At 42.2% G+C, this 23,158-nt stretch overlaps 1 protein-coding gene across 4 annotated transcripts in view; it reads right to left on the bottom strand.

The window, feature by feature from the left end:
• Positions 1–23,158, bottom strand: part of hace1 (HECT domain and ankyrin repeat containing E3 ubiquitin protein ligase 1) — a 51,346-nt gene that overhangs the window by 17,173 nt on the left and 11,015 nt on the right. For 3 of the 4 annotated variants that reach the window (XR_003981193.1, XM_030394070.1, XM_030394072.1), the window contains 12 exons: positions 13,974–14,078; positions 13,216–13,291; positions 12,940–13,071; positions 12,056–12,138; positions 11,669–11,765; positions 11,470–11,571; positions 11,283–11,389; positions 6,754–6,904; positions 6,351–6,425; positions 4,092–4,396; positions 3,591–3,659; positions 3,349–3,436 (listed from right to left, as the gene is read on the bottom strand). Coding sequence is in view for 3 of the 4 variants with exons in the window: in XM_030394070.1 (XP_030249930.1) it covers positions 3,349–3,436; positions 3,591–3,659; positions 4,092–4,396; positions 6,351–6,425; positions 6,754–6,904; positions 11,283–11,389; positions 11,470–11,571; positions 11,669–11,765; positions 12,056–12,138; positions 12,940–13,071; positions 13,216–13,291; positions 13,974–14,078 (1,390 nt within the window). In the remaining variant the exon portion in view is untranslated. The remainder of the gene's footprint in view (positions 1–3,348; positions 3,437–3,590; positions 3,660–4,091; positions 4,397–6,350; positions 6,426–6,753; positions 6,905–11,282; positions 11,390–11,469; positions 11,572–11,668; positions 11,766–12,055; positions 12,139–12,939; positions 13,072–13,215; positions 13,292–13,973; positions 14,079–23,158) is intronic. The other variant, XM_030394071.1, reaches the window with a different exon arrangement.

Raw genomic sequence — 23,158 nt, 5'->3', positions numbered from 1 at the left:
ATAACGCGTATTATATCCCGGTTACCTGGTGTGATCGTAAGCCAATATATTGTTCGGTTACTGTACGTCCGTCTTCCACTAAAGCCCCTAGGTGGCGATTTAATTCCTCTCTATTGCATGACGAAAAATTCAAAGCTCAGTTTGAAAGTAATTTTAAAGAGTTTTTGGAGTTTAATGCTGGCTCTGTTTCAGATCCGAGGATACTTTGGGAGGCAGTGAAGGGCTTTATAAGGAGTAATACCACCTTATACGCTTCAACACGAAATAAGGAACGTGCAGCCAAATTAGAAGCTTTGGAATAAAGATATGCGACCCTTGATGCGAGCTTGCAACTGAACTTTAACGATCATATAGCCCTGCAGAAGGAACTGACCAAGAAAGAGATTAACTCTCTTCTGAGGCGCCGCTCAGAGTTTCTTATGCATAAAACAAGGCAAACTTACTATTTCAACTCCTCAAAACCTAGTCATCTACTAGCAATGAAGCTTCGGACTGACGAGCATTTCGCTAATATTTTTTGCATTAAAGATAAGGATGACATTCTTCAGTCTGACCCAAAAAAAGTAAACGCTTCCTTTGCCTCCTTTTATCAGGAGTTATATAATTCCGAAAGCAATTTCAATAAACATGTTTGTAATAATTTTTTGGATAGCACTAAACTGTATCGCCTTAATAATGATGACTCCACTAAACTAGATGGTCCTGTCACATTGCAGGAGTGTGAGGCGGCTGTTAAGGACATGCGTAAAGGCAGATCACCAGGGCCAGATGGTATCCCACCCGAATTCTACCTCATTTTTTGGCCCTTGATTGGCCCACTGCTAGTGGACATGATTCAATACTCAATCAAAGAGGGTTAATTTTCTAGGGATGTCAATTCGGCACTAATCTCACTACTTCTTAAAAAAGGAAAGGACCCGGCAGAGTGCTCCAGCTACAGGCCACTTTCACTATTAAATGCAGACCTAAAGAGCTACACGAAAGTATTGGCCCGGCGGCTTCAAGGCCATATGACAGAGTTGGTTCACAGTGACCAGACAGGGTTTATAAAATCTAGACTGGCAACAGATAATGTTAGAAGATTATTACACGTTATAGATGGTGCTCAAGGCTTAAGTACCCCTGCTGCTGTCCTTTCACTAGACGCGATGAAGGCTTTTGACCGCCTAGAGTGGCCCTTCTTATGGTCAGTGCTAGAGTTTATGGGGTTTGGCATGCCGTTCATTAACATGATTAAAGTACTGTATAAAAATCCAACAGCCGTAGTACTCACAGGCAAAACTAGCTCTCCTCCCTTTGCTGTCACGAGAGGTTCGAGACAGGGCTGTCCTCTCAGCCCTCTGTTATTTGCCCTTTCTCTCGAACCGCTAGCACAAGCCATCCGCGACTCGCCAACAATTTCTCGAATTTCTATTAACGGAACTCACCATCACATTTCACTATATGCTGATGACATCTTATTATATTTAAACAACCCAGTGCAATGTATTCCACATGTTTTGTCAAACTTTGAACATTATGGCAGCCTCTCCGGTTTTAAAATAAACTGGCAAAAATCTGCTTTGCCTTTAAATCAGGCCATGTGTAATGCTCCCATCCCTGCATCTATCCCAGTTACTAAAAACTTTATTTATCTGGGGATAGATATTTATCCCTCCATACAGACACTAACTAAAAACAATTTTTGTAAAACGCTCAACAAAGTCGTGGTGGACCTCGACAGGTGGTCTGGCCTCCCAAATTCACTTCGTGGTAGGGTGGCTATAATTAAAATGAATATTCTGCCCAGAGTCAATTTTGTGAGTTCAATGCTCCCCCTTCCCCCACCCCCTCAATATTGGAGTAAATTGCAATCAGCAATAACAACATTCGAAGTTCGGGAGAGGCAGGCCAGTCTCTCCCGAACTTCAAATTTTATAAGTGGGCATTTACACTGAGGCCCCTATTAACTTGGTTTCAACCTGATGCACGGGTGTCATGGCGAGCTCTGGAGGAGCAGAAATTGGCCCCATATTCTTTTGCCAATATCCTGCATTCTAACATTTCAGCTCGCCAGTGCCGCTTGTGGTTTGGTCCCATCATTTCATATTTGCTATTTATATGGAGGAGGGTGGAGAAATTAACTTGTTGCTCTCCTGGATGGGGCCCACACTTTCCAATATTTAATAATGATAAATTGCTGATTGGCAGTCGTCCTATTTGTTTTCCTGACTGGGAAAGAAAAAACATTTGTACACTTGGTGACATTTACGGGGAGGGGGGGTTACTTACTTTTCAGAACATATGTATTAAGTATGGTTTACCACGTACCTCCTTTTTCTTTTATTTGCAGCTGAGAAAGGCCCTAAAAGGCAATGGTGTTCCTTTAAAGGGCCCTCTTAGGCCACACTCACTTCACAAATTGTTCCACTCAGCTAGAAGCACAAGTGGTTTTGTTTCGAGACTCTACTGGTTCTTGTTGCAGCATTCTTACAGACCCCTGGCATTAGACACGGTATGGAGGAGAGATGTTCCAGATCTGAAACCCACATTTGACTGGGATAAAGTTTGGGCTTATGTGAGCTTAGCATCCAGAAATCCTGATCATCAGCAAATACATTACAATTTTGTACATAGGGTATATTTAACTCCTAGGAAGCTTCATTTGATGAAGGTTATTAATGATCCTATATGTACTTTTTGTTCTTCCAAAGTGCAGTTTTTTTCATATGTACTGGGAGTGTTCCCCAGTGGCCGAATTTTGGAAGATGGTTGCCTTTAACCTTTCAAAGCTGTTTGAGGTCAGGTTGCCCTGCTTACCTGCTACACTAATTTTGAATGATTTGTCAGATCTGGGTTTAACACTGGACAAGAGAAGAGCACTGTTGGCTGGACTAACAGCTGCGAAAAAACTAGTTGCTACACGTTGGAAACCTCCACACTCACTTTCTTTCCGAGTATGGGTTTTGACATATTTGGATATTGTTTATCTGGAGTTGTCGATTGCCAGAGTCCACAAAGCTAAGGAGTCGGCAATAAAGGCTTGGTATTCACTTCTAACTACCCTCCGTGGGTTTCAGGTGTAACACGTGACTGAGGTTTGGAGTCCTGGATCCAGGGAGTGGGTGGGTCATATTTGGGGTTATGATTTCGGCTCTGATTTCATTGTGTATGTGTGTGCATGTGCACATGTGTGTGTATGTATGTGTGTATGTTTCATTATTTTAGTTGCTTATTCTTGTACATATGTATTTAAGCATGTATGTAGGTATGCTAATATATTTTTATGATCTATTTTTGCAACATATGTAAGTACCTACCTATGCTTTTCTTCCTTTAAAATAAAATAAAAATTTGATCTGGTCTTACCTGGCCCTTAATAATATGCATGAACCGTGACATCAGCTCCGGACACTCCAGGAGGAAGTGAAAGTGGTTAAAGATGATCTTTGGATTCCTGAAAAAGAGGAGGCAGAGAAAGAAATTAACAGGAGGACAGAAAGAACAAAGAGAGCAGAGTGGAAACAAATTAAGAGGAATACATTTGATGGATCGATACTCAGTCTCTGGGTGAGGAGGTTGAAGTATGGCACAGGGCTACATTGACTGACCTGGTTACAAAACACTTGAGCACCTCGTCATGCTTGCAGACAAACTCGATGAAGCGAGGGGACGTCATTCTGAGTGAGGAAAGAGAGGGGGGAGAAGAACAGGGAAGATGGAGTGAGACAGGAAAATCTCATCAACTGCATCTTTTTTACAATAAGATCACTCAACTGAATTTCTATCTCCACATTGAAAATGATCAGGCATCATGTAGCCAAAATGATAATGGGAAGGACCGGAGCAGCAAAAACAGAAACAAAAACAGCTCATTCAGTGGGAATGTCAATAATAGTCCTCTCTTGGCTGTTGTTCAGGCATCTTTAATGACCTAACTGAGAATAATTATCTACCTGGAAAAAGGGTTCAAACAAAGAGAGTTAAATAAAAGTTGTGAGAAGAGCACTGAGATCAGATTGCACTGGATGCATGTTGCAGTGGGTAGCTTGTCTTAATGCAGGCAATGTTTTAGTGCAGCAGTGTTGGTAGTAAACAGGCTGAGCACAAACCCTTGTGGCATCTGACAGGAGCAGCACATGTAGAAGCCCTGGATCACAGCGCTGAGACGATTGGCTGTCATGGAAATAACGTCCTCCCCGTCGGCATACACCTCAGTTTCCATGACAATCTGTGGGTCCAGCAGGGAGGGGAGCTTTGGCGTAGAGCTGGATTGGTCGACCTCCCGCTGTTTGAGAAGCAGAGAGGCTATCTCGCTGCTGGAGGAAGAGGAAGACGGGTTCTTCTTGTTTCTGTCCAGCTCTGTGGAGATGAGCACCAGCCACTCATCGAGTGAGTGCCACAACAGCTCCAACGGCTGCAGCCAGACCGACAGGAGGGCAGGGGATCAAAGAGAAAAACAAATGAAGACATTAGCGGGGACGAAGGATGTTGACCTTTGGGGTCTGAGGTTTACAAAGCTTCATTCAAATCTTTAGCAACTTTTTCACCTTATCTGGGATTGCAAGAGTAGTTTCAAAGAAGAACTGAGTCCTACAGATAGCTGACTTAATGACTTAAGGATATATCAGCACAGAAGTTTGCTTTAAAGGGTCCAAAGTAAAACATTTCATATTTCTGATGTATCTGCCTTACATCCCTATAGGCCGATATTAGCCTTGCTGACTGATGTCGGTCTATCAGCAGATAAGATGGCATTCACCGATGTTGATGGCCAAGGTTTATCTGTTGTGTCTCCACAATTTTGCCCTGGGTACATGGCTGTCCAGCCCTCCACCACATCCATTACTTACTCCATAATGTGCTATGAGCACATGTGGTTTGTTCTCAAATAGAAGAGAAAGAAAGAGTCACCTGTGTAGGAATAATACACCGTCTCTGAGACTGTCTTCGATGTACAAGATTTTCCGGTGGCATTTGCCAACACAATCTTCTGAGTGAGGGCCCTGAGATGTCCTTTAAGTGCAGGCTGACACAGACCATGGTGTTAAAACAACGCTTTGCTCTAATAGGATCTGATCCCATTATTGCAACCTCACTGGATTCCTGACATGAGTACCACGACTTGTATGTGGATGTTAAACAAATCACACAGCAGCACTTTATGCGCAATGAGCAGGCCTGCAGCTGGAGCTGAAGATGAGATACAATTTAGAGAGGACATGAACAGTCCACTCTTTCACATGTCTGCATGACATGTCTGAGGAGACTCTTGAGGAAAATGGCATAACAGCATATTAATGGTTTCTACTATATCTTATAGCTTCTCTAATTGCTTTTACACTTACTTTTAATAACATACATTTCTGTTTCACAAACCTTGTGTTTTTGTTAATCCAATTACTGAAAAAGCTCTCCTTATTAAATACCGTAGGTGTATAGCAGCTGATAAAGCATTTGAACCAGTGGGAAAGTTGGTTTTAATTCAAGTTTTCAATTTTTGTAGGACTTAATTTGTGCTCATTCACAGACAGTGTAATGAAGGGCTGAATGACTTTAAAACAGTTCAGTTATTATTTTATAAGGAGGGTTTCTTTACATCCCTAACTTAGATATGTAGTGAATAAGACATTTTACAATGCAAAATAAATCTTGCTCTCTGGTGGATAAATTAGACAGTTTCTAAATGAAATAATATCTCTATACTTTCCTATTTATGCTTGTTGGTTATGTACTCCATAACAATATATTTGTCATTATTCTCTAACTGATCACAAGTGTGATGTGGAAACCTGAAGACTCCTGTGCACAAACACTGAGAATGGACTCCAGTAGGAGTCCAGACATCTTGTTTCATTATGAAATTAAAAATGTTTAATGAGGCAGAAGGAAAAAAGAAAATTTTATTGATTCTAATGTTGTAATTATGCAGAAACCATGTCATTTTATTGTTTTACTCCTCAGTTGTTGTCACCTGTGTTTGCTGATTACTCCACTGTCCTGGAAAACATGGCTGGCTGGGTGGTTACGTGTTCAGTACCAAAAAAGCAAGAAATCCCTGTCTGTATACGAATGTTCTTCCATCAAATATCTTGAGAACCCTTCATGTGTTGAATAAAATGGGAATGCTGCTCTGTGCAGCAGCAGGGGCATGGCTTGAGAACTTTCATGTGACCTCATGTGGTAGCAGACAAACAAAATAAATATCAGTGAGAAAAAAGCAAAAACAGAAGTTAAATGAGTCTGGATGAGTGGAGAGATGCTGTCGAAACGGGTTTTCTATTTTTCAGCGAGAACTGGAGGTGAGATTTTGAGTATCTGTCAACAGTAGTATACTTTCTAAAGTTTGCCTCAAGGGCGAGAATGTTTACCGTTACATGGGGATGCCTCTCTCTTTGTTTGTTGTGGTCCGGCTCAGAGAGTACCGATGTCATCATCCGATGAGTCTGTGAGCAGTTCAGGAGGTTTAAACTGGATCTGTAAACCCCTCACATTACCAGATAATCTGTGCCCAACAGCATGTTTTTAACGGGACACTGCACTAGTATAAAATACCATGTTGGTTTGTGCGTGTGTTATGCTTGGTGTAGATCTTGGACCTATTGAAATGTTGCACAGCAATTATCAGTTAAAAAAAAAAAAAATAACATCATTATTTTTAAAAAAGGATAACTGGTGTGTTTTGAATTGAAAAAAATAATTTTGGTCTGAATTTTCTCACACTTAATAGCATAGAACAAAGTATACTGTATATACTGTACACATTCTACTTACCTTAAAGACCTGGCTGCGAGGTGTCTTGTTGCCATTGTAGCCCATGTCATTGCCGTTGTTGGGTGATGAAGGCCCCAGGCGGAACACATGGCAGAAAATACGAACAATCCTCAGCAGGCTCTTCATCTGAGCTTCATAACTGCTGGACAGGCTTGGGAAGGACAGTGGGACAAACAACTAAATTGTAACCCTACTAAATAAAATGAAACACACTGACACAGATAGGCTAGATGCCATGTAGGGAGGGATGATATTATGTTTGCCATTTGTGATTGTTTCCATGTGCAGTCAGTGAAGTAGAGAAGCAGCTGTATTTAACAAAGAATAGGGATTTTGTCAAACATCTTAAAACATCTTTGGTTCTCTATTTTCCTCTGAGGGGTTATCTTTGCTGTGACATGCTGACTGTCACACTGTGTCTAACATAAAGACATCACTTCAGGAATATCTGAGTAGTGAAACAGCTCCCTTCAGTATTGCTGTATTTGTACTGAATGAAGACCACTTTCTGGTTTGCTCAGTGTTGGATCAACGGAATTGGCTATTTTTTTCACATGATCAGCCATGAATGTAGACTGGCTGGCCAGTGTTAGATATATTCAGTTCTGTGCTGGTCAAATTTGCACAAATACACATACCACCCAATGGAGCTGCCAGCCCGAACTGAGAGAAAGAAACATAATATTATATGTTATTTACCTAATTAACGTGCACTTGTTTTATTTCAGCTCAGTGTGAGAATATTGAATACATATTGCTGTCACTTACAGCCAAGCTTTATGAGAGCTTTCTCTCTTCTGCCACCTGTTTGTGAGTTTCGGGCAGTAGTGGTGCAACGGATCATCATTGATCCGTGATCCGTTCGGATCAATATCTTCGGTTCGGTACACACGTGATCCGCGGATTGATTTATGAAAAAAAAAAGTTGTGCGCATGTTCAGTCCACACACTTGTTAAGTGCAGCGTGGTCATGGCGAGCGGAGGAACGGAGGAGCTTGAACGCCCTGCGTCATTTAAATCCCCTGTATGGGAGCATTTTGGCTTCCCTGTCAATTATAATGATGAAGGAAAGAGGTTGGTGGATAAAACCTTGACGGTGTGTAGGCACTGTGGCACAAGAAAGCCATATGACAGTGGAAACACATCAAGCATGGCCACGCATTTGAAGCGACATCACCCCGGTGTTTCACTGACCGGAGTGAAAATTAAGCCTGCTCAACAACCGCTTATCAGCGCGGCATTTAAGCAGCCCCTTGCTGCACAATCCGACCGGGCTAAAGCCATCACAAACGCTATCGGTGTGATTATAGCTGCAGACATGAGGCCATATTCGGTTGTGCAAAACGAGGGCTTTAAACACATGCTGAAAGTGCTTGAGCCACGTTACGACATCCCGTCGCGCACCCACTTCAGCGAAAAGATCGTGCCAGATCTTTATGAGCAGGAGAAGAAAAAAGTTGTGGATGAACTATCCCGAGCATCCTCTGTTGCGCTCACGACAGACGGGTGGACGTCCAGGGGAACGCAGAGCTATGTTACGATAACCGCTCACTTCATCACAGCAGACTGGGAGATGAGAAGTCCGGTGCTGCAGACACGCCCCCTCTACGAGAGTCACACAGGCACTCATCTTGCGCAGGTACTGACACAAGCAGTGGAGGAATGGAAGATAAAGAGGCCCAGTACTAATATCCCAGTCACAACTGACAATGCCAAAAATCAAATTAATGCAGTGAATGAGGCAGGACTGGGCCCACAGATAGGGTGCTTTGCACATGTAGTGAATTTGGCATCACAGAAGGGAATCTCAGTCAATAGGATGGACCGCCTCCTTGGGAGGATCAGGAAGGTGGTTTCCTACTTCCACCGAAGTACAACAGCTGCTCATGTGCTTAAGACAAAGCAAGAAATGCTAAAGCTGCCTACTCATAAGGTCATACATGATGTCCCAACAAGGTGGAACTCCACTTATGATATGTTGGAGCGTTATCTGGAGCAGCAGGCAGCTATATACTCTGCATTGACCGACAAGACCCTGAAGAAAAATGTCAAAGACATCATCACCCTGTCTGATGATGATGTGAGAGTGGCAGAGGAGGTCCTACAGGTGCTTAAACCCCTTAAAACTGTTACATCTCTGCTGAGCACTGAAACGTCACCATCTGTGTCAATGATTCTGCCGCTGAAAACAAGGATTCTACAATCCATGGCTCCAAGTGTGGAAGACAGCACCATCACTCAAGATGTCAAGACTGCCATTAGAGAGGACCTGAAGCCCAGATACACTTCACCCCCTACTCTACAGGACTACCTTCACAGATCTACTGCCCTGGATCCAAGGTTTAAGTCCCTGTCTCACATGGACCCTGCCCTACGCCAGAGGACATACAGTGACCTCACCACTGAGATTGTGAGCAGTCTGGGCACTGAAGACTGTGATGAGGTAAAGAAAAAGAATATTATTTAAAAATGATAAATTTAAATCTAAATAATTTTTTTATTTTGAGTAATAATGGCATTTATTAAATGTTATTGCCAGATGTTTCATGTCTATGAAACATGAAAATAAATAATAGGTTTAATTAATCAACTAATTTTTTTCTGCAGGGTCAAGCTGCAGAGCCAACAGGAACAAACTTGGACACATCTCCTCCACAAAAGAAGTCGGCGATGGCAGAGCTTTTTGGAGAGACCTTTGCCAGCAAAGACATGGGCAGCAAGGCTCCTGCTGACATCATCAAAGAGGAGGTGGCATCCTACCTGGCAGCAAGCGGCATTACAGTGGATGGTGATCCACTGACATGGTGGAAAAGCAATGAGTGTAAATACCCTCACATTGCCAAGATGGCAAGATGCTATCTTGCTGTGCCAGGGTCTTCAGTTCCTTCCGAGAGAGTGTTCTCAACAGCAGGGGACATAGTGACTGCAAAGAGGTCCACACTCTCTCCAGACAATGTAGACACCCTTGTCTTTTTGAAAAAGAATTTGAAATTATAAGCTCAGGTATGCTTTGCTTTCTTTCTTTTATTCTTCTTGTCTTGATGTGGACATAGGCTTTATTTCACTCTCAAAGTTTCAAGGAAGATGATGATTTGCCTCATTGCATTTTAAGTTGTTTTTCATTAATGGTCATTGGTCCATGTTTAAAGGAAGGAGATATGCCTTCTTATGTTGCACTTTAACTTGTTTTTCATTAATTATGTTAAAAAGAAGATATTATGCCTTGTGCACTTTAAGTTGATTTTATATTTTTTAATTTAACAAGTGTTAATAAACGAAAGACAAACTTATGTTTATTTGTCTTGTCTTTTTTTTTTTTTTTTTTGCTGATCCGAAAAATGATCCGATCCGTGACTCTGATCCGAGAAACGATCCGAACCGTGAGTTTTTTGATCCGTTGCACCCCTATCGGGCAGAGACAGGGACTTCACTCGATGTGTGTTATTCTGGTCGGATTTTCTTATTGGAAAATAAAATATGTTAGATAAAGTGGAGTAATCTGCAATAACACTTTCAGTGAATGTTATTTGTACAAAAAGCTCTGACCGGTAATGAAGCACTTTATTTTGAGATTTGTTGGAGAGGGTCCTGTAGCCTGGAGAAGTTTTGGAGTTATTAAAATGAAAAAATATTTATATTTATCAATAAAAGTTCTTAGAAAGAAAGCCCAAGATAATTTGTTTATCTCTTCCCAAAATATTTAATGTCAACCAGAAGATTTGTGTGTGATATTTTTTATTGCCAACATTTTGAAGCATTTTAAACTGACAAATATTTCCCATGCTAGCACACATGACATCATTGCCTCAACTTTTAAAAAGATGTGTGGTCAGCAATGTCTCCTCACATTTAAATCTCAGGATTTAGAGTCCCTTTTAGATCCAAAGGTTGTGAGTTTGAACAATGCTGAGAGCAGCACTCAGTAGAGTTAAAAGGTGAAAAGAATGCATACAGCTGTTCCCAATCTGCAGACATGTTTTTTTTCCTTCTCTCAGTTTTTACCCCTCAGTCACCTCAAAAATTAGGTTTAATTCACAATCAATTGCCGTCTGAGTGACAACACATCTTTGGTGCCATTTGGCCAATAGGGGGTGCTGTAGCAGCATCATCTCTTTAAACAGCCATAATGCACAAGTCCTTTTGTTCCCTTAAAACTGTGACAAGGCAGACGGCATTGTATGTCCTCAATGGCTCATAGTGTAAGTCGTCATCACCTACTCTTCAAACCTTTCAAGCCCTCTTCTTAAAAGAGAGAGAGCAAATAAAATGGTGAATGGACTTGGATTTGTGCAGTGCTTTTCCATTCTACTGACTGACTCAAAGTATATGACGTGGTGACTTTCAGACCCACACACACACATTCATACACTGATGCAGGTGGCTGCCATGCAAGGTGCCGACCTGCTCATTAGGAGCAGTTTGGGGTTCAGTACAGCAGGGGAATAAACCAGCAACCTTCTGATTACTGGACAACCCGCTCTACCTCCTGAGCCAAAGCCACACCTCAAATATGAATATGAAATATGTACCTGAGAAGCTTGTGCCCATTGGTGGTAGCCACTTCAGCAAGACTAGTCAAGATCCTCTGGTAATGACTGTCGCTCTGCTGAGAGACATGCTCCAGAACCTGCCTGAGCTACACACACACGCACGCACGGTTCAATAAAAGGCGATACACAAAGTTTATAAGTGACTGTAGAGATAAAGTGATCATACCATGCTCTCTTTAATATCATCATTCTGTGTCATCTGGATGAGGGTCTGGAACAGTCTGCCATGATGCTGGATGAGGATCTCGCAGGTTTCTCCATATCCACCCTGAACACACACAGGAGGGACAGTGACCGCAGAAGCTCATTATAAACTAAGTAACACAATACGTGTATGAACGTTAAAGAATTGGTGACAAACTCACCTGCACACAGAGATCCAGAGGAGTGATTCCATTCTTATCAGCAAGGTATTTGGCACCTCGAGAGAGCAAGATCTGTGCTGTGTCCCTTTGGCCATGGCTACAGAATAACACAAGACCAGATTCAATTGAAATGGACATACAGACTGTTAAATACTGGCAATCAAATATGCAGAGCGATCAGGGTACAATATTACAATTCCTAATATTTCAGCATACTTAAGAAAGAATATTGATACATTTAGACTAGATTATTTAGTAAGAGTCTGGCAGTTTTGGAAATGTCCATGCATAAGTGCATCACTACCCATGAATAAGAGAAGTGTAAAAGAGGTGAGGTGAGACCACACTGAATCACCAACATAACACCGACATGTCTGATGTCATCACCTGCAGGCAAAGTAAAGAGGCGTTGCTCCGGAAACATTTGGCCTGTTGATGTCAGCACCACTGTCCAGAAGACACAACACTGTCTGAGAACACACAAGAGGATGAAAGGTTAAAAAATTAGGATTTCTGGAAGAGGGCCAGGCTCGTGCAGTAGCTCCATCCTCTGGCATGGAGCACATCACAAATGGATGTATGCTGTGGTTGGCTGATGCTGTGGTCACAGTAGGAAACTCAAACACAAGGCTGCATCATTACAAGGCTGTGTAGCAGTTTCAGTGTGAAAGTGTGAAAGGTCCAAACATGTACACTGCATGGCACAAATGTCTAGGCAGGGCGGCAAATGAACATCTGTCTCCTCTGTGCTTCTGTCTGTGTGAAAAAGGAAGTCTGTTAATAAGGGAACCTGCATGACTTGTGGGTGGTTGGTGGCGGAAATAAATTATTAAATTCAACTGTGTGGATTTGGTGAGCAGCAGGTGCTAATTAACAATTTTACTATCTTAGGTGCTGTAAAAAGTGGCCAGGCAGTCACAGTCGCAGCTATAGTCATAGTCAAGTTGTGTTTCAGCTAGTCTATAGTCACAACCAGTGGCTTTAGATGATTGACGAGTGTTTCCCTAGAAACATGGAGCAAAGGTAAAGCAAAAGGTATTGTGAGGGAACAAAACAGCAGTTACAATATAGATTTCCCATGGTGACTTTACTGTTCGCATTGCAGGTGCAGTGCTCTCAAACTACAGGCCAAAAAGCTCTTAACATCCAGCTGGACATCACTGGCTTGAACCGAAGTTTCACGCCAAAGGCCTAGACCTGTTAAGACACTTTTTGTTGAGAAAACACATATATTATTTTTCAATTAAAGACATTATTTGGAATTTGCTTACGGTTTTGTGTCCATTCTGACAGGCTACATGTAGAGCTGTCTGGCCCATGGCATCCTCCACATCCACATTGGTCACATGCTGAACCAGATCATGGAGGAGCTCCGTCCGCCCATTCACTGCCAGCCAATGAATCTGCACCAGAGGTTCACATGGACAGTCACTATCCCAACTGCAGGAGTTCGTTAAGCACCCGTCACACAGATAATACTTGATTACAATGTCTTTAAAACATTCAGTACAACATGAAACAGAGCCATAGGATTCCATTCTACTCACAGCAGTCAATCCCTCATTGTTGCAGATATTGACATCAGCATTATATTCCAATAGTTTGCCCATGCACTTTTTCTGTCTGAGGGAACAGTGGAAATTGTTTTATCATCAGTATCATCACACACATAGTCAGTCAGTTTCATGCCATTTTACACCTCTAACCCTAACAGCCAAGACTATCTTGAACGTCCATTGGATACAAGTGACTACAACAAGTCTAAAAAGCAGGGACTGAAAAGAGACATCAAAGTATGAATCCATTCACACTACAACAACAACAACAGAGCTACTTTTCGATCCACATGTAGCTTTCAGTGTGTGACGTGAGTGAAGGTTTTAGGGGAGTCAGCTCAGTTTCCCACCAACTGTCTATTTCTTTTTTACTTTGTCATATAGCTCATTGACAGATTTCTTTCTACTGTGTTACCTTTTTTTGTGGCGGACCCTGCCACCTTTCTAGCTTCAAACTGTGTTGTGGGACCTTATTTTCCTCTGAGAACAGCTTTTATATTCACTTACAGAAAAGACACATATTTCTGATTTTGTATCATTACCTCATTAATACTGTAAATATTACATTTTTGACTTAAATTTCTTCTCCAAAGTTCCATAGTGCACCTTTAACTTACAGGCAAAAATTTCAGGAAAGACGAGAAGGAATGTAAACAAGTTTTTTTTTTTTCCCATTATTGACCTATAAGTTATAGCAGTGAGGTCAGAGCAGAACCAAATAAGAAGAATCAGCAAATAACTAAACATACCCATTCCTAGCAGCGAGATGCAAAGGAGTACAGCCTGAGATGTCCTGGTAGTTTGGGTTGGCACCTCTCTTCAGCAGCAGAACCAGACACTCCACTGAGCCACAGCTGTAAACAGAACACAAAGCTACTTAGTGCACCACCTCTGCTCAATATCTGACAGATGTGTCAATAACAAAGAAACAGCCTTAAAACTTCCTGAATTTCCTTAATTCCCTCTTTTTGTATGTACCACTAAACAATGACATCTGAAGAATCCATCAGCTACATCTCTGATAAGAAACAATCCATAGACCTCACTGGAGAAAGTTTTCATTGGAACTAAGCCCAACCAGTGACTAATTGCATGTTCAGTTGAGTTCAGGTTTCAATAAAAAGCTTGATGTATGAAGCAATAGAACAAGTTGGGTAGGTTATTGCTTTTGTGCCAGACGACTGAAATGTCAGTTGTCAGGTCTATAGTCAGGGGCAAAGCACTAGCAGCATGTGGTTAGTTAGCAGGGGCTTTGGGATAGCTGATTAGCTAAGCTCCATGGGTGGGATGGTGCTTAGTTCTTGTTATGTTATTTCAGAATTGAGAATTGTGCACACAGTACCACTAAACTAGACTGGCATCCACAAGAAAGGACTCTCATCAGTTACGTGTTGGTGCAGGTTACTGCACAGCTCATTAGCGTTAAATACTGTTTTTGTAGCCTGCAGTACGGTTCCTAAAATATAAAAAATTTAACTTCCTCTAGCATTTCTGAGTGTAGAAAGCCTCAATTATTTTGATGTAAAACTTTTGAATAATAAAAATGCAGTTGTGTTTTTGCTGTGAGAAATAAAAATATAAGTGCCACAGTTTACATGATGGATTGTAGAGCTGCTGTCATTCATTGGCTGTCATTGTGCGGGAGCTGCTCAGTCACGTGTGACAGCTAGTGGGGAAATTCAGTACTATCAGTCCATCTGGTATCAAGTGGTTTCAAGAATTAAAATAAGCCCAACCCACAACATGTGTTGCAGCCCTGGGCAAAAAATGACAGCAATATGTATCGCCGATAGACACATCATCATAGCATCAAGAAAATAGTTTGCTAATAATTATCAGGTGTAGTCGTTCAGTTGCACCATCGTGTGACTGACAACAACAAAAGAGTGCGGAGTGAGGATCCAAGCACAGTGCAGATCAGATCTATTCCGCCTTTATAACTACTACGATGGCCTACGAGCCGCAGCCCTGCCAGCAAACACAACAACTTCTTCAGCTTTTCTCCTAGTCCTCTGTTGCTCCCCTCGTAGTCACCTATCCTCTAGAACTACTCATCACTGTCGGATCGTCTCCGGGCTCGTTAGGTAGAGTGGACTGGCTGGCTATGGCCACCGCTGCTCAGCCACACAGCTTGTTTGCTCTTCCTACATGCAATGTATCCCATACATAGGCTCTATTGGGTGGCCCACCCAGGTAAATTGAGACCTGTCTGGAAAGATAAAATCTGAAATCCACTTTTTCTACGATATAATTTCACAGCACATATCCGCCATGCCCACCCACCTTGTATGTGCACGCACCATGCATCAGGTCTGGCATCAGCAATTTACTTCAGTGTTTCCCACACATTCATTTTTCACTTTTTTTTCCAGGGGCACCAAGGCCACATGACAGGGCACAAAGGCCACTGAGTAAAATGTGTTGATTTACCTTTCAGACTGATACCATAACATCCTAATTAAACCATTTTTTAATACCAAAATCAAGTTAAAGTTACATTAGAAAGTAGTTTTTGTTAAGTAGGGTTAGGGTGAGGTGATTTTTGTGACACCACACTGAACATTAGTGTTATTGAATATTTCTTCCAATAGAAATTCCCCCAAATTATGGCAAAGCACATTTTTTCCAAACAAAAAATTGTAGAATAACCAGCAGGAGACCACTGATGTGTGGAGTGATTTTGGCGACACTACACTCTGAATAATAGCGAAGTTATTGAATTTTTTGTAGTTTCTCTTTTCAGTGTTGCACTTTGTAGACGGTCCCTGCGCCCTCGTCTCACAGCCAGCTGACCATACAGACCAGAGTTAATGTCCAGACGCTCGTTTTGATTAACATACGGTTGTAGCTCGTTGTCTACCTTACTACGGTAGGAAAGAGCCGTCGTTTGTGTTTTAACAAGGTTTCACTTATGAGTTATTGATCCGGGAAGTTCGAATCTGTGAATATATTTCCAACTTTACCGAACTAAATCCTACCACATAAGTCTGTTACGCATTATGTCAAAACCGGCTGCGCTCGCTCGCTGTGCTGTAAGTTTCGTTCTTCCGTTTTGAGATGCTGCTGCTGTATGAGAGGCTTTCACGTGAGATCATCGTGATGATGAGACTCCACCTGCGCGAACCGCGGACTCACTGAAGTTACTGTGAGTGACTACTGTGCACTCAGGTGGCTGTAATTAAAGGCAAGCCCGCTACGCTGACCCGGGCCACTGTGGCTGCATCAAGGCCAAAGTGCCGGGCAACGGCGGCCATGAATTCCCACCCTGCATGCAGTGAATGCACTGTTTGCGTCCGAAATTCCATACTATACACTACATACTCAATATGTGTACTATCGTTCAACATACTTTTAAGTGAATAACAGTAGTATGCATCTTTTCAGACGCACTGCTTAGTGCAGAAGTGACGCACTTCCTGCCGGTTGGATTGGAGATGCGTAACCGTGGTAACCCGTGTCAACCTCGCCTCTACCGGCAATCTGCAATAATACTCGTGTAAAACATGTTTTATTTGGCTTTTACTTAACTTTAAGGTTTCGCTTGTGATAACACACTGTTGTGGTTATAATGTTAAAGGAGAACTTCGGTCGATTTCAACATGGGCATTTATCGCTCAAGCTACCCGTGACTAGAGGGGAACCCTATGGGCCTTCTAGGTATTCAGTGAAGGCCTAAGAAAAAATATTGAAATAATTTTGTGTACTCCAAATAAATGTATTGAATTATATATTATTTACTTATTTATTTGTTTTTATTCACTGAAATAATATGAATAATGTGTAGATTAGGCTATTTTAAACTTGGGTTCACTTGTCTTGGCACACAGTGGGTTAATATAACGGAACGAGAAATGGACCAATCAGAATTTTTCTTCTGTTGGTATCTGGGTTAATTACTCCCCTCGCAGGGCCTTCAGTAGCAGCAACGAAGGCCCGTGTAATTCAAGTGAATGTGGCATAAATTTGACATTGACAGGTGTCTTAGCCAATCATATTTCGCTGAGGTGGGGGCGGGATCATTTCACAGCATCTTCCGGGCATTAGCGAATACCTAGCATGAACGTATATAAGCAGGACGACCCGCGAAGGTTTTCAGCGAGGGAGTGACGAGAAGAACGAACAGGAGACAAATAGAGCGTATGAAATGGCGACAGTTAGTAGTGAAGAAAACTGTGTGATTACTGGATTTATTGAAACTCCATTTTCAAGATTGCCTTGTCACGATAAACTTGAACTTGTCCGGAAAGGTCGACCATCACCCGCCTTGCCAGGATTGGTGCAATCTAGCAAGAGCTACCAGAGGCATTTTCAAGCTAGCAGCTAACGTTACAGCCGCTACCCGTGGCTAACGGGCAGCCGCGCACCAACAAGCTGTACTGCTGGGACTGCCTGCTTTTCCATCCCGACAAGGAGCCCGGTGCAGCGCGGGATTCGATAATTTGAGTTGCTTGACCAAAGCAGCTCAAAAACATCCCAGCTGGGCTGTATGACCCAGTCATTACACACTTTGTTAAAAAGGATCGCAGGATGGACTTCATTTATAAGTGATCTTCATTTGGTGAGTAACGTTGCAGTTAACTTTCAGTCCCCCTGTGACGTACAACAATCTGCCCACAGACGATGACTGATATAAATGAGATTTAAGTGCCTAAAAGTGTTTTTTTTCTGTCTCACTCTCTCTCTCTCTGTCTCATCTCACCTCTACTCTCAGGTCAAAGCTCATGTCTCCAGATACTACCCTCTGCTGTGTGAGATCATGGAGTTCGACCTGATCCCTGAGCGCCAGGCTGTTCTGAAAGTTTGATCTGCACATCGGCCTCGTGATTCACATCGCACAGCGACCTGAGCCCAAACCAGAACCTCAGCCGCCACATGTTGAGCAAGAGGCAGACACAGGTGGGGTAGGAGGCTGGGGAGGAGGCCCAGTGATGCTGCACCACAAACAGCCTGGAACACAGAGCTCTACTGCTGCGACTCGGTGTCACCTCAGGGCCCTCCATGTGGTTTATGACAGACACTTGACTGGTGTCAATCAGCTATCTGCTACCACCCATTTGCACCCTTAACCTCGTCACCACACACACAGAGTACTTATTTTCAGATTAAAACAGTAATGTCTTGTACAAGCTGCAGCGATACCTCCACTGGATAAAACTACTGATAAACAGCTGAGAGTTACCCTTATTGCTGATGTGTTCAGATGGAATATATTTCAAGGGAATAGATGAATATTTTAGACATTTTACTTTCATTCCAGTTAATCATACAGTACCAGTCAAAAGTTTGGAAACACCTTCTCATTCCATGGTTTTTCTTTATTTTTATTATGTTCAATATTGTAGATTAATATTGAAGACAAGTCAAAACTATGAAGGAACACATGGAATTATGTAGTAAACAAAAAAGTGTTGAACAGACCAGAATATGTTTTATATTTTAGATTCTTCAAAGTAGCCACCTTTTGCTTTGATGACAGCTTTGCACACTCTTGGTATTCTCTCAATCAGCTTCATGAGGTCGTCACCTGGAATGGTTTTCAATTAACAGATGTGCCTTGTCAAGAGTAATTTGTGGAATTTCTTGCCTTCTTAATGTGTTTGAGACCATCAGTTGTCGTTTCTCTTTACTTAGTTGAGTGGTTCTTGCCATAATAATAGTCAAATAGGGCTATTCACTGTATAGAACTGTGTACCAACAGTACCTCTGCACAACACAACTGATGGTCTCAAACACATTAAGAAGGCAAGAAATAACACAAATTAACTCTTGGCAAGACACACCTGTTAATTAAAAACCATTCCAGGTGACTACTAAAATATAAAACATATTCTGGTTTGTTTAACACTTTTTTGTTTATTACATAATACATAAATAAAAAAAGTGTTCCATCATAGTTTTGATGTCTTCAATATTAATCTACAATGTAGAAAATAATAAAAAATGAAGAAGGAACATTGAATGAGAAGGTGTGTCCAAACTTTTGACTTGTACTGTATATGCAAAATAAGTCAATATGATTTGCTTGTATCATTTGTTTTCACAAAATAATCTAATTGTTTTACATGTCATAATTAGATGTAGTGATGTCATATAGCCAGCTTTGTGTGCCTTGTTTTACTGAATGGCCTTTGTGTGTTGTGAAGTAATTTAGGGTAAAGAAACCTTTAAGACCCGGCAATTAATTTTTGTCCACTTTGGTTAACATGACACTGGGGCCTTTATTTCAAAAACCATGCATGCAGTTTATTTGAGTCCTACTGTCCTGTGTAAAGCACATCCTGGGCTTTCTAGTGATGTAACACACAAGGGGATGTGGTCAACAGAGATCATCTTCTGTCTTTTCAAAATGGTAGGAATTGCAACCAACACATTTTATGGCAGTAAGAGAGTTAAGTGATTAAATTTATACAGAAATAATGTTTCTGTTTATCCTGAGGATTTTGTTCTTATTTATGAGAGTCTGAACTATATTATAAAAAGATAGAAGATTACAAGTGTATGTTGATGTTAAGCCTTTCAAAATACTTTTTTGGGGGGACAGTGGGACTTGCTTCTTCTCATTTCCAACCATTTTCCATACTTCAGGAAACAGAGGCAGGAAAGATTTTGTTTAAGATTATTTAGGGAGAGTAAGACATTGAGCTGTCAGTGGATGAGGAGGAACAGAGCAAGGTAGTAGAGCAGATTTTAAAATGTGTTTTTTATTTGTTTCCAATATTCATAAAATGAGAAAGAATTAAAAGGTAAATGCATTATTTTATCATTACCAAATCGTGCCTTGTAATGTTCTTTTTGTGGAAAATAATGACCTTGATGTCCACTACAAGGGACAGGTTATAAACAATAAATCAATAACATTTTTGAGAAAATCATCTTGGTGATATGTTTATTACAAAAATTAATTAAATTATGTACAAAAAATTTTTTTTCTTCCCGGTCTTTTGAGGATATGCTGACCTTGCATGTCACATGTAGGGCTCTGGCTATTATTTTTATTGCTTTGTTTGATTGTTTATTGCCAAGTGTGGCCCGATGGTCCTAGTGAAGGCCTAGGGTCCAGGGCCACGGTTCGCCACTGCCCTTAACTAGCCAGTACCGAAAACGCGAACACTTTTGGTCCACCTCTTACAGAGCTCCTTGAACGGAGAGTTAGCAGTGACAGCTAACAGCATGGGGTCAGAACTTTACACTGTGTTTTAAGCGTCTTAACATGCTCCAAATCTCACCCCAAAAGGTATGCAACATCAGCAGACACCTTACAACTCAGCAGTGTAGCGTTTATGACTCACAATGAATAAAAAAGTGGTTAAAACAGTGTGTTTGTGCAAGCAGCCACTTACCGTTTGTTGACATCCATGTCGTAGACCAAACTAGTCGATCCGTCGAGCGTGCGCTTACTCCCTCACTGGCAGCGACGGAAACTTTAATTTCGCAGACAGAAACGTATTCCAGCATTTTCGTTTTTCTGTTCATAAGGTACATGTTCATGTTACAGCCTGCCATGAGCCATTAGTCTTACAATAGCCTGTTATGAGTCTATTCGCTCTGCACCGAGAGCTAGCTTGTCTGCTCATGCTAATGGTTCTTGCAGAGAGGAGAGCAGAGAGTCCGTGATGATCGAAGCAGCGCTGTTACTGAAAATGGTACGAGTTTGTGCAATGCCCAATTGTGGCAATAGAATGAAGAAATATAAGAATATAAGCTTCCACCGTTTGCCTCTCTACGACCACGAAACATCACCGTTGTGGCTGGTCGTCCTTCAAATAGACGTGCAAACTCCGTTTGTACTCTGTGCGGGTGACACACTGTGCGCTACCCTGGGACCAAGGCCGCTTTAATGCACGGGCTTACCTGGGCTGAAGCCCAGGGGCCTCACGCGTTCAGGGGCCTCCCAAGTTCAGGTTCACAATGAGCTGAAAAGATCATATTGTTTTGTAACTTGTCAGGTTTTCTGTCAATCACTCTAATCGCACTTTACGTGGCTGCCGATTGATCCAAATTAGGAGTTACCCACGTGGCCCCATAGTCTCTGGCCCGTGGGCTGACCTATCAGAATGTCTATAGTTAGTTTTGGGGTGTGTCCCTCTATGATTGATTGACATTTAGTGGAAAATGTCGGGGGAGAGTGGTGCCCAGAAAAGAAAAAAACTTATTAAGAAAGAGTTGGGCGAAAAATAATTACTGAAGAGCATCCCCATGCTTTTTTAAACCAGCTGCTGCTGAAGATGGACCCAGCACCAGGGGAAGCTCGCTATCTCATACACCGGAGGGAGTGGAGGATGCGCAGGCCGCGCAGGTGGATGTAGCTGGAGAGGAGCAGGGGACCGCCCGCAGCAGTGGAGGGCAGGAGGAGGGGGAAGCACACGGGCCCCAGAGAAAGGACCAGGCTGCAAAGCAGTCAGGGGGAGACGAGTCAAATGACCCATGTAACAGTGACCCGGGCCGCTGGGGAAACAATACTGATGCAAAAGTGCGCGCTTATTGGGCGAAAATGGAGTCCTGTCAAAGTAAAGATGCTAACATGATGGATCACACCCCATGCAAACATGTTCTATCCTTTTTAATTAATAGAGAGGCGTTAGTGGAGCCTGTTTCATATGTCCACGCTTGCTCTCCATGACTTCTCCACACCGGAGCGCACAACAAGGATGCGCTCCGACTCGGACTGCCCTTCCACCTTGACACCGCATACCTCGACCCCGTACTCGGCCAGAGTTTACCCTACACACGGTTCTCGTACTTCTCCTTTCATGGACTCCTCGGCGTGTGTGATTACTCCTTCAGCCTGCGTTCATCTGCCGCAGGAGCTGAAAGACAAACGACTCAGCAACTCTGTTTACTATATCAATGTGGAGCCTGCTGGACTTGTATCGGGATGGAGGTGTCGCTTGGAGACGCGCGTAACTGCGCCGCTGCAGCAGAGGTCAGAGTGCAGCAATGATGGCGAATACTCGCTCAAGTTGGCACAGCCATATAAATGTGCCACAAAGTCAACCCAGTGGGAGACTTGGAGATCAGACGCTAAATTCAGATTAGCTGTTGTTAACGTATTGCTAACTTAAGCCAGTGTGCAGGCGAAGTTGAGCGCACAGAAGGAGAGATTGAGAGCAAGAGTGAGTGATCTGCAGCGCAGCCAGCAAGAGTCTGTGAGAGTGCAGGGGTTATTATTGCACCTTAAAATGCATAAAAGCAAACATGCAAATACATTTATTGAGCACAGAATATATTTCTGTTTCCGCAAATTAAATTATGTTTTTAGATTATACTGCAAACCTCCTGTAAATGTTGCTCAGTTTCATCTTTTTGGCACCTGGCATTAGGCCATGTTGCTATCCATGGGGCTGAATGGAGTGTGTGTGTGCAGGTGCATGTGATTGGTTCACAGGCCCACTGAGGCCGGAGAACAGGTCACTAACTTTGATCTGTTGCTGTTCTTCGCTTATGCTGTTATTAGTTATTATCAATGTTTGTGCAGACAGGTGATGGTTGGTGATGTTTTTCATAATATCGTTTGAAATCATATTTGCACAGATTTTGGTTTTATTATCACCATAAGTTGCTGTGTGTGGTTCTTAAATAAAGTGTATTGTGTTTCTACTCAAGTGGGCTCAGTGATATGTTAATAACAATATTATGGTGTTTTCTGGCTCAAAGAGGGAAAATTCACTGTTGTATGTCTCGAAAGAAACTACTGCATTTTGTGATGTAGATTACCTAGATATTACGCTTTTTTAAAATGAGACTCTATAAATCGAGGGGATGGAGGGCCTACAAAACCTCTCAGCCCTGGGGCCTAACATTAGGTTAAGGCGGCCCTGCCTGGGACACAGTAGGCTGTATGATGTCCCACTCCTTAAAGCATAGGCTTTCCTCTTCTGTATCCATTTGGACACAACATCCACAAGAGCACCACCAGGTCGCCGATGTCCTTGGC

Source organism: Sparus aurata, chromosome 17, assembly GCF_900880675.1.
Source record: "Sparus aurata chromosome 17, fSpaAur1.1, whole genome shotgun sequence".
Classification (NCBI taxonomy): domain Eukaryota; kingdom Metazoa; phylum Chordata; class Actinopteri; order Spariformes; family Sparidae; genus Sparus; species Sparus aurata.
This window is presented reverse-complemented; position numbering and strand designations above follow the sequence as displayed.